At 52.4% G+C, this 12,128-nt stretch overlaps 1 protein-coding gene across 3 annotated transcripts; it reads right to left on the reverse strand.

Moving 5' to 3' along the window:
• Positions 1-155: 155 nt before the first annotated feature.
• GZF1 (GDNF inducible zinc finger protein 1) lies at positions 156-12,108 on the reverse strand. 3 transcript variants are annotated; one of them, XM_032920024.1, is made up of 6 exons: positions 12,034-12,108; positions 7,060-8,423; positions 5,188-5,282; positions 4,077-4,244; positions 3,215-3,372; positions 156-3,020 (listed from the first exon to the last, which is right to left on the reverse strand). In XM_032920024.1, exons 2-6 carry the CDS (start codon positions 8,400-8,402, stop codon positions 2,661-2,663), a joined length of 2,124 nt encoding a protein of 707 aa, XP_032775915.1. In that variant the 5' UTR covers positions 8,403-8,423; positions 12,034-12,108; the 3' UTR covers positions 156-2,660. The 3 variants fall into 3 exon arrangements, with proteins under 3 accessions (XP_032775915.1, XP_032775914.1, XP_032775913.1); XM_032920023.1 differs by having other exon boundaries at positions 11,520-12,069; XM_032920022.1 differs by lacking the exon at positions 12,034-12,108 and adding an exon at positions 10,783-11,484.
• Between the last annotated feature and the right edge of the window lie 20 nt (positions 12,109-12,128).

Here is a 12,128-nt window from a genome sequence, read left to right on the forward strand (position 1 = left end):
GCAAAGCTGAGCTCCAGGAATCCCATCCTGACTCCCAAGGGAAGGTCTGGCTGGGGTGAGCTCTCCCACCATTCTCCAGCACAGGCCTGCAGAGAGGCACCCACTGAGGTGGGACCTTGGTGTCACGTGGAGGGACAGAAACGTTTGATACCATGAGCAGGGCAGTGACAACGTTCAGGATTTAATCAGAGCAGGCTGTAGGAGTAACTCGCTGCTGTACATTGTGGAGTACAAAAGGGTCCCTGGTTACAGGTACTAACACTCAGGCTTTACAACCCCTTTACACCAGTGTGGAGAGTCCTGAGCTTCACCAGGGACCCCGGGCTTGAATAAATAGTTCCGATATAACCTCTTGGAAATGCTCTTGTAAAAAATTCCCTTTCTGTAGGATAAGTTACAATTCCACACAGAGTAACACACCAGGGATCCCTTTCATGTTCAGAACCAGCTCTGTGCCAGTTTGGGTGTTGTTACTGCTTTGCCAACCTCTAAACCCTGCCAAGGTTTGACTGTGCTTACCTTCACGCCAGCACAACCCTCCAGAAGCATTCCTCAGCTGTGGAAATACCAACATAACAGTGACATGAAGAGAAAACAGGGAAGTGAAGTAGAAACCCAAGAGTCATCCCAGGCAGATGTTTGCCAGTGCCAAGGATTCCCCAGGTTCCTTGTTCCCCACACAGGGATAACATCCCAAATCCTCCCAGGTGCTTCAGTCATGTCAACCACAGTAACTACCTTGTTCCAGCTCAGCTTAGCAAAGGAAGAGGCAGGAAATGCTGACCCTGCGCAGAAAGTGCCTCAGGTTTCCCTGCACAAAAGCTGTCCCAGCTCCTGGATGTGATGGGAGAACAAGGGGAGGAGATACTAAGGGAAGATCTCCCTGTCGTGGTGAGGAAGCCCCAAACCAAAGGGCGATTCTCATGGCCACTGGTGCTGCTGGGATCCAAACCTGACGGGTGGTGGTGCATGGGCTGAAGGGAAGTTGGGCTTGGGAGCCTCAGGCCCAGTGCTCACCTTCCTGATGTAAACCAGACTGTACCTGGAATACTGTGAGCTTAAAGCAGCTCCAGTGCCTAAAGGGGCTGCAGGAAACCTGGAGAGGGGCTTTGGACAAGGGCCTGTAGGGACAGGCCAAGGGGAATGGCTTTAACCTGCCAGAGGGGAGATTGAGATGAGCTCTGAGGCAGAAGCTCTTCCCTGTGAGGGTGCTGAGGCGCTGGCACAGACTTTTCCCAGAGAAGCTGTGGCTGCCCCATCCCTGGCAGTGTTCAAGGCCAGGTTGGACACAGGGGCTTGGAGCAACCTGCTCTAGTGGAAGGTGTCCCTGCCCGTGGCAGGGGTTGGAACTGGATGAGCTTTAAGGGCCCCTCCAACACAAACCAGGCTGTGACTCTATGAGAAGGTGCCCTGCCAGGGTTATTCTCCTGCAATGTAGCAGCAGATGCTGATCAGGAAAAGCCCTCAAACAGGAAGGTTCAGACTTTAGCCCTTCCTCTGAACCCCTCACTGGGGGCACGTAACCAGTCACTGGCCTAAAATTGCTGTTTAGGTTCCTACAGAGTCTTCCAGACAAATCTGGGCAATAAAGGCCTAAATTCCCTTGACTTTGGGATGTTTTTCACTTCCTTGCACTCTTTCTGCCATTAGCCACAGGAACCCTGCCAGCTCCTGCTCAGGGGACTCTTGCACGGGTGGGATTAGCTGCAGCAACTCAACAGCAGAACAGGAGGTAACTTTTCCAATGGGAGTATTAAAGGCAGGTCTGCAGTTCTGAGCAGCAGTGGAGGAAAGAGCTCTGCTGCTCTCCCTGCACCAGTGGGAAAGGACTGGATACAGGTAATGGGAAAATGCCAATTACAATGCCCTACACTGGCTTTTGCTGCTGGAGCACTGCTCTTCATCACCCCTGGTACACGAGGTGGTTTGGTCTCTCAATTCCAGGTGAGAAGATGAAGACACTGACTGAATGAGTGGCACATTGTGCAAGGTTCCATTGAGATGGAAGTAACAACCAGCATCTGCACAGCCACAGCACGTGGCTCCCACTTGCCCATTTTGCTCCTAGGGAATCCTATCTGGAATGAAAGTCCAGATCTTTCCAAAGCTCACTCCCCTTCCCAAGGAGAGAGCTGGCTCACTGCTTGGATCTTTGGCAAAAGCAGAGATATCCCACCACTTCCTGAAAAGCACTTTAGTAAATCTAATTTTATGGATGATTTTCCACTAGGGAAAACAGAATTCATCTCACTAAGCTGCAAGGCTGAGAAACACCACGTTGCTTCTCTTGATTGTACAAGTGTCATCAATCAAATCAAACTCACACCTTCATTAGAACCGAGCTGAGTGTTGGTACCTCCTGCCACTGCAGGCAGCGAGAGCCAACGGGCTCAACTACACCCTTCCAGCCGGAGGGAAGCAACTTACAGGGCCTTGTGCCGCCTCTCCCACCGCCCTGGTGCGGTGTTACTGGGCCCTCCCTTCAGGAGATGGAGCTGTACCCGGTGGGGAGTGAACACTGTGAGGAAATCCTGGCAATCCAATGCATGTCCTTCACATCTAACCCTGCTTCCTTGCCACACCTCCCCAGTCCCCTCGGGAGGCTGTTGGCAAAGGGCTGTACAAAGGGTGCAGCTTACACCGGAGCTGTAACTACCACGTTACTCCATGTTGACCAGAGCGTGCAGCTGCGGCTGAATCGAGTCTGTCTGTGTGTGCAGCACCGTCAGCTCGCTCAAGGTGGTTGCTATAAGGGCTTCCTGTGGCCCTGGTGTCCCATCAGACTTACAGTCTGTGCCCGTGGCAGAGCTGGTGTCGTGCAGCGCCGTCACGCTCCCCGGGGCAGCTGCTGCCAAGTTCTGGTAGTGGCTGTTCTCAGGGAAGGGCAGCAGCTTCTCCGGGATTTTAGGGGACACGTCGTATTCCTCATCGGGAAGCTCCGTTTTGTGACCTTCATCATTCTTAGCTGCTCCTTCCACAATGACCAGGAAGGACTTCCAGGGGGTGTTCTTATCGTGTATCTGAAAACAATCACCAGAGAACAGGAGGTTGGACACGTGGTGACTGTCCAAGAGGCACATTCAGCTTATATGTGATGCTGGTGGACAAGGCCCCAGTTTCCACCCCACATAACACCTTCCCATCCCAACTAAGCTGCCTGGTAGGTGGGTGGCCCCAGAAGAAGGCCGCAGGTAGAGGGCTGAGAGGTTCTCACCGAGGTGTGCCGCCGGAGCGTGGACTTGTCGGTGAAGGTCCTGCCACAGGCGTTGCACATGAAGGGCTTCTCCCCGGTGTGAATGCGGTGGTGCCGCTGCAGCGCGTTCAGCTGCGTGAACTGCTTCCCACACTGGTCACAGCAGTAGGGCCGCTCCCCTGGGAGAGCATTGAAAGGTGATGCTGGGGGGCTGCACACACCCCTGTGCTTCCCCAGCTCATGAGGCACACACAGACATGCTGGGCTGCACCCCCAGAGCGTGAGCAGCAGCTCAGGGAGGGGATCCTGCCCCTCTGCTGCGCTCTGGGGAGACCCCCCCTGCAGTCCTGATCCAGCTCTGGGGCAGCAGCACAAGAGGGACGTGGAGCTGCTGGAGCGAGGCCAGAGGAGGCCCCGGAGCTGCTGCGAGGGCTGGAGCAGCTCTGCTCTGGAGCCAGGCTGAGAGAGCTGGGCTGGGGCAGCCTGGAGAAGAGAAGGCTCCTGAAGGGGAGACCTTAGAGCAGCTCCAGGGCCTAAAGGGGCTCCAGGAAACCTGGAGAGGGGCTTTGGACAAGGGCCTGGAGGGACAGGCCAAGGGGAATGGCTTTAACCTGCCAGAGGGGAGACTGAGATGAGCTCTGAGGCAGAAGCTCTTCCCTGTGAGGGTGCTGAGGCGCTGGCACAGACTTTTCCCAGAGAAGCTGTGGCTGCCCCATCCCTGGCAGTGTTCAAGGCCAGGTTGGACACAGGGGCTTGGAGCAACCTGCTCTAGTGGAAGGTGTCCCTGCCCGTGGCAGGGGGTTGGAGCTGGAGGAGCTTTACAGCCCTTTCAACCCAAACCAGTCTGAGGTTCTATGATTTAAAAGGCTCTGGCACCTCCTACCTGTGTGTACTTTTATATGCTGGTAAAGCGAGTTCCTCTGTGCGAACGTCCTGAAGCAAACTTCACACTTGAAGGGCTTGGAGCCAGTGTGGATTCTGTTGTGGTGTTTCAAGTACTCCTTAGAGGCAAAGCTCTTTCCACACGTCTCACACATGAAAGGCCTTTCCCCTACAGCACAGGTGAGAAGGAGAATTAACCAACACAGTGTTTGAGAAAGCATTCTGGCCTTGTGCATGATGTTAACAGCAATTAGACGCAAATGAAGGCCATGGCAGCCTCACAACAGGATCTGAACAGGCCACGGTGATGAGGCACAGGAAAGTCCTGTGAGAAACCTCCACAAACTCCTCCACGTGCAAGGACAACCCCACCTACCCACAGGTACGCTCACAGTGCATGAAAAGCCCATGGAGATCTGCAGCTCATGGTCTTCTCCCCATCTCTGGAACATTCTAGCTTACTCCCACTACAAACACACCACCATGTGCCTTTGTGAAAGGCCTCCACCTGTGAGCAGCCAGTTTCAGTCACATTTGTCTTGAAAAGCATTTGTTGCATTATATTTCATTGTAATTTAATGCTTTCTGCCATCCATGTGTGGTTACAAGTTACTGGCAGAGGGCAGAACACTTCAAGATGGGTCAATTAGGAGATGCAAAGTACCACACACAGCTTATGGGCAGTCAATTTGAACCTACAAAGGATTCCCAGGGGAAGGACATGTGCTTTTAAAGATTTCTCAGCAGCTCAGGATAAGCCAAGAGCTGCTTCATATCCTCTGTGCTGTTCCAGACTTACAAATCATTTTTCTCTGAAGGAATGAGCTAAAAGCTTTTACTGGTGACAGATCTTTGGATACCGAAGACTATTCGAGATAGCCTCAGCCCTCACTTCAGGCATTGAAAAGGGAACTCCTTTTCTCTTTAATCAGCTCCTTTTCCTCTCTCCCCTCTGCATATCCACCTGTAGGAACCTTTTCTCAGTAAAATGATGTTTAGGGGTGAGAATATGTGATTTTACAACAACAACAAAGCATTGTCTGAGTGCAAAGCGCTCTCGTGGTCTCCCGGCAGCCGCCTCCTACCCGCGGCCCGTGCAGAAGCAGCCTTACCTGTGTGGCATCGTTTGTGATAGATAAGCATGTGATTCTGAGTGAACCTGGCACCACACTCATCACAGACAAAAGGTTTCTCACCAGTGTGGATTCTGAAATGAGAAAGCAACGTTAAAGCACCAGGGTTCAGCCCTTCCCTCTGCAGCACAGCACAAGCTGCCCTCGCTCAGCGGCTGCTCTCAAAGCAACCACAGGCTGCACGTGGTTTTAGTGTCCTGCAGGAGCAAAGCCCAGATCCAGACACTTCTTTAGGCTAAAAACATATTCTTAAAGGTAAAAATTGTTCAGAAAACCCATATCCAGGTGACTCCAGTTTTAATTTCTGAGCCCATGCACACGTCAGCGCCCTGCTGAATGGTGCTGCAGGAACACAGCCCACAGGGGCCAGTTTTCCGGGTGGTACACATCAACAGGAGGAGCAGAGGTGTGAAAATACACACAAGAGATGAGACATCCCCACCACAGGCTGTCAGGATACACAGGACAGCACTGAGCTTCCAGCATTCAGCAGGCCCAGGGAGCAGTCACAGTGGTGGCTCTGTTTCCCCTCCCACGATGGAGAGGAAACTCCACTTAGGCCCAAAAAATGACTTTTCAGCAGCACAAAGCAGTTACTTGTGGTTAGGGAAGGACACCTGATGGCAGGGAGATGCCCCATAGCTGCATCAGCGACTGCACCACAGCAGCACTACAGAAGTTGGCTTTTGGATGTGCTTTCTACCACTGGGAGTAAACCTGCTGCCTTCAAAAGGGGCAGTGAAGGGAAGCAGCAGTCAACAAACCCTTCCCCCTGCAGAAAATGCCACCTCGGAACACTCTGGCACTACCTTTTTGGATCCCAGTGGTGATCCTTTGGGATATTTCTTCTACCCCTCCCTCTCCACACTTCCCCCCGGGCTATAATCTGAACTGTGGCCACAGAGCCCTGCTTGGGTAGACCCCCAAAAGCAGGTTAAAGCCCTTCACAAGCAGGATTTTGCCTTGATAAAAGCGTCTCTCCCATGGGCTTTCAAGACCACCCGTTTGCACCTCAGGCCCCAAGTCTCACTGCAGTGAAGCACCACAACTGACTCCATCAGCTCTCCAGGGTGACTGTGGTGCTTCACTGCAGACAGTGACATGTCAGCCACGGCCACCCCTGAACTGATGTCTGTGCTTAGCACCCAAACCTGGTGTTCAGCAATTTAATACATGGCCAAATCTTTAAAGAGTGTTTTCATACTTATTGCAGGACATTATTAAGGGCAGCAAGAAAAACTTCTATAGGTACATTGGGGAGAAAAGGATTTTTACAAGGGCCTGTAGGGACAGGCCAAGGGGAATGGCTTTAACCTGCCAGAGGGGAGATTGAGATGAGCTCTGAGGCAGAAGCTCTTCCCTGTGAGGGTGCTGAGGCGCTGGCACAGACTTTTCCCAGAGAAGCTGTGGCTGCCCCATCCCTGGCAGTGTTCAAGGCCAGGTTGGACACAGGGGCTTGGAGCAACCTGCTCTAGTGGAAGGTGTCCCTGCCCGTGGCAGGGGGTTGGAACTGGGTGAGCTTTAAGGTCCCTTCCAACACAAACCATTCTATGTGAAACATCCCATTGACTCTTAAGAGGTCTGCTCCCATGGGGAAAGTTAACTCTGGGCTTCCACAGCAGCAGGCCTTGACCCAGAACCCCTACTTCAGCTTAAAGAAAATCACAGCAACTCCCTTAACCTGGAAAGCAGGAGGGGGAAAATCCCAAAGCTCTGGAGAAAAGGAAATGCTGACACTTTCCAGCCAGGCCCGTTTTACATCCCCACTTCACTTGAAGGCTCAAGGTGTGTTCCAGGGGATTCAGCTTCTCCCCCCAGAATCTAACAAGGCCCAGTTAAGTCTGTTCATACCTCATGTGGGTTTTAAGTGCAGAAGGCTGAGAAAATTTAGCCTCACACTCTGTGCACCCATAAGGCTTGTCGCCTGTATGCGTCCTTTCATGGAGCCTCAAGGCAGTTTTGGAGCTCAACCCCTTTCCACACTGTTGGCACTGATGACGCTCCCCACCACCCTCATGAACCTGGAGAATGTGCCTCTTGACGTCCTTCTTCCTCTTGAACTTCTTACCGCAGAGCTCACAAGGGAAGTGGCGCTCGCTGCTGTGGACGTGCCGCTGGTGGCTTTTGAGGTTGCAGCGGTTGGCAAAGGTCTGGCTGCAGGTCTCACACCGGTAAATGACCTCGGCTGCGATGCCGTGGCTGTGCTTGATGTGCTTCAGGAAGCTTTTCTCATACAGGAATTCCTTCTCGCACGTGCTGCACTTGAAGTTGCTGCCGCGCTTCTTTTTATCCTCTTCGGATTTCTTCAGGCTTTCTTCTGATTCCAAGTGGCCATCACACTCCTCGCTCTCAGGTTTGATGTTGTTCTCCCCTTGCTCCTCCTCCTCCCTCTCCAGCTCACACATCTCCTGATCTTGAGGATACTTGTTTTCTTCAACAGCAACCTCCGCGTTCTTCTGCTGCTCTCTCAGCCGCCTCGTGTATTTCTTCTTTGGGATTTCCACAAACACTTTCCTCCCAGCCAGCCTCCCACTTGCCCTTCTGATTTTGGCATAAGGAGGCTTCATCATTTCCTTCTTTTTGTCCATTTTCTCTTTTGGTTTGGCAGCTGGAGGCTCGGGAGCCATTCCATTGCTGGGCCTGGCTGCTGGGGAACCTGGGGGATCCAGGGCAGTGTCCTCCTGGTCAGCTCCGGCCACAGCTTTGGGCTCCAGCAGAACACTTGGCTGGGCAGTGCTCTCCTCCTCGGAGTTTTGTGATTCTGAGAAGTTTTGCAACTCCAGCAGCACCGATTCCAGCATCTGCTTCTTTAATTGAAAGCAGGTTTCTGAGAGGTCCAAGCACTTCAGCTTTTCGGCTATTTCGAGCATCCGCTGCACTCTGTCCTCTTCCACTTCCACCCTGGCAGTGTAGACAAACTCAAGGAACGAGGCAAAATCAGCAACCTGGACCTCGTTGAGGAACACGTTGGTCCTGGGGCCATCCATGCCCTTCTCGTTGAGGAACACCTCCTTGAAGAACTTGCTGGTTGCTGCCAGCACGGCTTTGTGAGCAACGAACTCAGCCCTGACGCCCTGGTACTCCACACTGACCGTCACGTCGCAGAGGTGGCCCAGGAGGCGCAGCTGGTGCATTTCATTCAGCAGGTTGATAGGAGAGGACTTGGACTCCAGCAACACTGCATTACTTTCCATCTTTCTTCTCTCTGCAAAAAGCTGTCAACAACACTGCGTGTTAGCTATTTGCATGGTGGTTCATAAAACTCAGACATTTCAGCAGCCAAAAGTCACATCCAGACTTTGGAGAGTGCTTCACTTGAGATTTAAGCACTTCGAATCATAGAATGAACCGGGTTGGAAAAGACCTTCAAGATCACCAAGTCCAACCACTCCCAGCAGTGCCAAGGCCACCACTAACCCATGGCACTGAGGCCTCGGCTACACGGGGTGTGAACACTTGCAGGGACGGTGACTCCAGCCCTGCCCTGAGCAGCCTGTTCCAATGCCTGAGCACCCTCTGGGGAAGGAATTGTTCCTCATCTCCATCTAAACCTGCCCTGGGGCAGCTTGAGGCCGGTTCCTCTTGTCCCATCCCTTGTTCCTTGGGAGCAGAGACCAGCCCCCTCCTGGCTCCATCCTCCTGTCAGGCAGTTGCAGAGAGCGAGAAGGTCCCCCCTGAGCCTTCTCCAGACTAAACCCCCCCAGGTCCCTCAGCCGTTCCTCATCACACTTGTGCTCCAGGCCCTGCACCAGCTCCGGTGCCCTGCTCTGGCCCCGCTCCAGCACCTCAATGACTCTCTTGCAGTGAGGGGAAGCTCAGTCACTCCAAGTGCTTGATCTTAGGAGAGCGCTGTGAGAAGCACAGGGTTCAAAAGCATCCCCCTCAGCAGCTGTATCTCAGACCACGCCGCCAGTCACACACACAGAGTTCTCTGAAGTTAATTTGAGTTTAAATCTCCACCCTAATTCTGCCTGAAACACTATTAGAGCCTATAATAGGGACAGAGCAAACAGAGGAAGATCAAAGGAAATGTGCTCATTAAGGCGGAATGAAGAAATTATTTTCCCTCCTAATCAAGCAGTAAGAGAAAGGTGAGATTAAGTACAAGTTAACTGGGATCCTAAACAAACACTTCCTGCAACAGGCTTTTGAGATAAGCCTTTAAACAAGACTCAGATGAAATTCCAAATGTTAACTGCCCAAAGCACAGGAGCCTGCACAATACTCACAACTGGAAAAGGTAAAACTTCCTCAGGGTTTTCTTCTTGAAAAGACTTCATCATCCAAAATGGCCAAAGCCTCTAAGTTAGGAGTGCCCATTTGCAGCCTCACAAGGGCTTCACAGTCTCCGCCAGTGTTCAGGTTATGTTGTATTTCTCAGTAACGATTTAAACTGCTCCAAAGTTCTCAAAAGAACTGAGTTCTCTTCTTTAAAATGCCTGATCCCAGAACAAACAATATTTCTATGGACTGAAGATGCTCTGAGCAACACCCTCCACAATCAATCGTTTTACTCTGTTCCCAACAACTACATACAAATATATTTTGAATCTGAAGAATTTCTTTCCACTTCCTAAAAGTTAACTGAGGTTTGTCTCTCTGTACAGTAACTTGCAGCCTTTGAAACATGGAACACGAAAAATGTTGCTCAGAAAGAGAAATCAATAGAAATGAAATAAGATTTGTATTAATGTAACAGTAAGGAAGACTTAAGAAGCATGAAAGAGACATGAGAATAATATTCATAGCATCAGAAGAGGTGCTATTTTTTCCCCCATAGGGCTGGAAAGTCAAATTTGAGTCCACACTCGTTCCAGCAGCCCGCAAGCTGCCCCATGTCCCAACACAAGCGTCTGTGAAAACAGTTCTGAGGAAGTATTTTGCAGGAGCTGTCCAATGGAAAGTGACAAAATACTCAGCTCCACGGAAATGACAAGGAATGCTTCATGGACTTAGGATGCTGCACAAGGCAAAGAGCCAGTGTGAGCCCCTGCCTGAGGGGTTACAGATAAGGCAGATCTGAGGGAAACAGAATCATTTCCCCCCCCCATGCAACAAGCAAGCGGGAGAACGGGGGACACAATCCACCACAGGCACCCAAACCCCCACCTGAGATTCTACAGAAGGAGAATCCCCTCAGAACCAAGCCTTTCCTGTATCCCTTTGGATCACCAGCTCAGTGAGCTTACTCTTCAGATTTAAATAGTTCTGTTAACATTATTGTAACAAATAGCTAAACCCCACTGCTGTTGAGTTGCACTTACTACACCCAGAACAAAAGACCCCAGAAGGGGGTAAGAATTGCCTGGGCCAGCTCAGAGCTCTCCAAGCACCTCAAAATGCTGTCCACTCTTACAAGCAAACCCCAATGCTACACATTGGTTTTGACAGAAATGAGAATGACACAACGTGGCTCCTGACTGAAAGGCTGACTCTTATAAATAAGATGATGTTTAAACTTTGCCTGTTCAACTTTGCTGTTTAAACCCTCCCAGTTTTGCTGCACCCTGAATACTTGAGGCTGAGTTAAGACTCACTGACTGCTTTATCTGAAACGATGACCTCAAAACGTACCAGTTTTCCCCCAACACAATGATTTTTCAACTCCTTATGGTATTTCACAACTATCCGGCACAAGCTGGGGTCACGTGTAGATGAGAGCGATCCCCAGCAGGAAATAAGAACCCAAACCACAAACTTCTCCCTCTGGGGTGAGCAGGCTCTCAACTGTCCCCTGCAAGCTGAGCACAGGCACATGTGTTAACAGACACATTGTGCTGATCCCCTTTTTCCTTAAGGCCGCAAAGCAGAAACTTCCTGTTCTTCGCACTGTAGTGTCTGTAGAAGCAAAAGCCACCCGAAAACAGAGCCCTCACTCCCATCCAGCTTCCCAGTTGGAATATGGGAGGAGCATATTCCCAGAGGAGAAGCATTAATCCAACATATTCAGTAAGACACAGTGTGCTGTGAAGGGTTTTACTCCTGCGGGAAGCGTACTGAGCTGCTGAGCACCGGGCTGGCAGGACACGGTCCACAGAAGCACAATATATTCATCTTAAAGAAGACAAGGGCTGAAAATCTGCAAGCAGAGCCTGCTCAGCAGGACGAGCCTGTAGAACTGAGATGCAAATAGAAGCAACTTGTGTATAAGGTCAGTCACCATGAATGTGTCCCCTTCCAGAGATAAAACTAGCTGAAAAGAGAGAAAAAGAGCCAGGTAGATTCCACAGATCATGGACCCACAAGCTTGTCCCTTCTCCTGCACCAGCAACTCTGCAGTCTGTGAAGAGACACTACTGCCAGGCACCAACCTGCCTCATTTGGGATCACTCCAGCCACTGAGGCTACATCAACAGCACCACAATCACTGGGGCGGTTGGCGGTAGCAGCAGTTACACCCGCAAAGGACGGCGCACTGCAGCGAACACCCAGTCTGAATGCCAGGCGAGACGCTGGAGCTCCCCGTGAAGACCCTGACCCCAGGCCAGGAGGCTCCTGCATGGGAGGGAGAACGGGAATGCCACACGGATCCCCACCGCTCGCATCACAGGGCTGGTCACCCCCTTCCTCCTCCTCACCAGGCTTCCTCCTCAGCCTCCCCCGCTTGCTGCACAGGGCGGCGCAGGCCCCACCGCCACGTCTCCCCGGCCCCCAGCGCGGGCAGGAGCCCCGGCAGGGTAACGGGGCCGGGCGGTGCCTACAGACCCGCCGCTGGGGCAGGTCCCCCCGGCCCCGCTTCCTCTCCCCTCCGCGAAGGGCCCCGCGGCGCAGGGAGCGCGGCCGCCGGCGGGGCGGGGGGAGGCCCGCGCTCCCGCACACACTCACCGCGCCGGGCCGCTCCTCGGGGCTCGGGCTGCGGGCGGCGGCCGGAAGCGCTGACGCGGGGAACCCCCGCCCCGACAGCGCGGAGGAAATGGCGT

Source organism: Strigops habroptila, chromosome 6, assembly GCF_004027225.2.
Source record: "Strigops habroptila isolate Jane chromosome 6, bStrHab1.2.pri, whole genome shotgun sequence".
NCBI classification, from domain to species: domain Eukaryota; kingdom Metazoa; phylum Chordata; class Aves; order Psittaciformes; family Psittacidae; genus Strigops; species Strigops habroptila.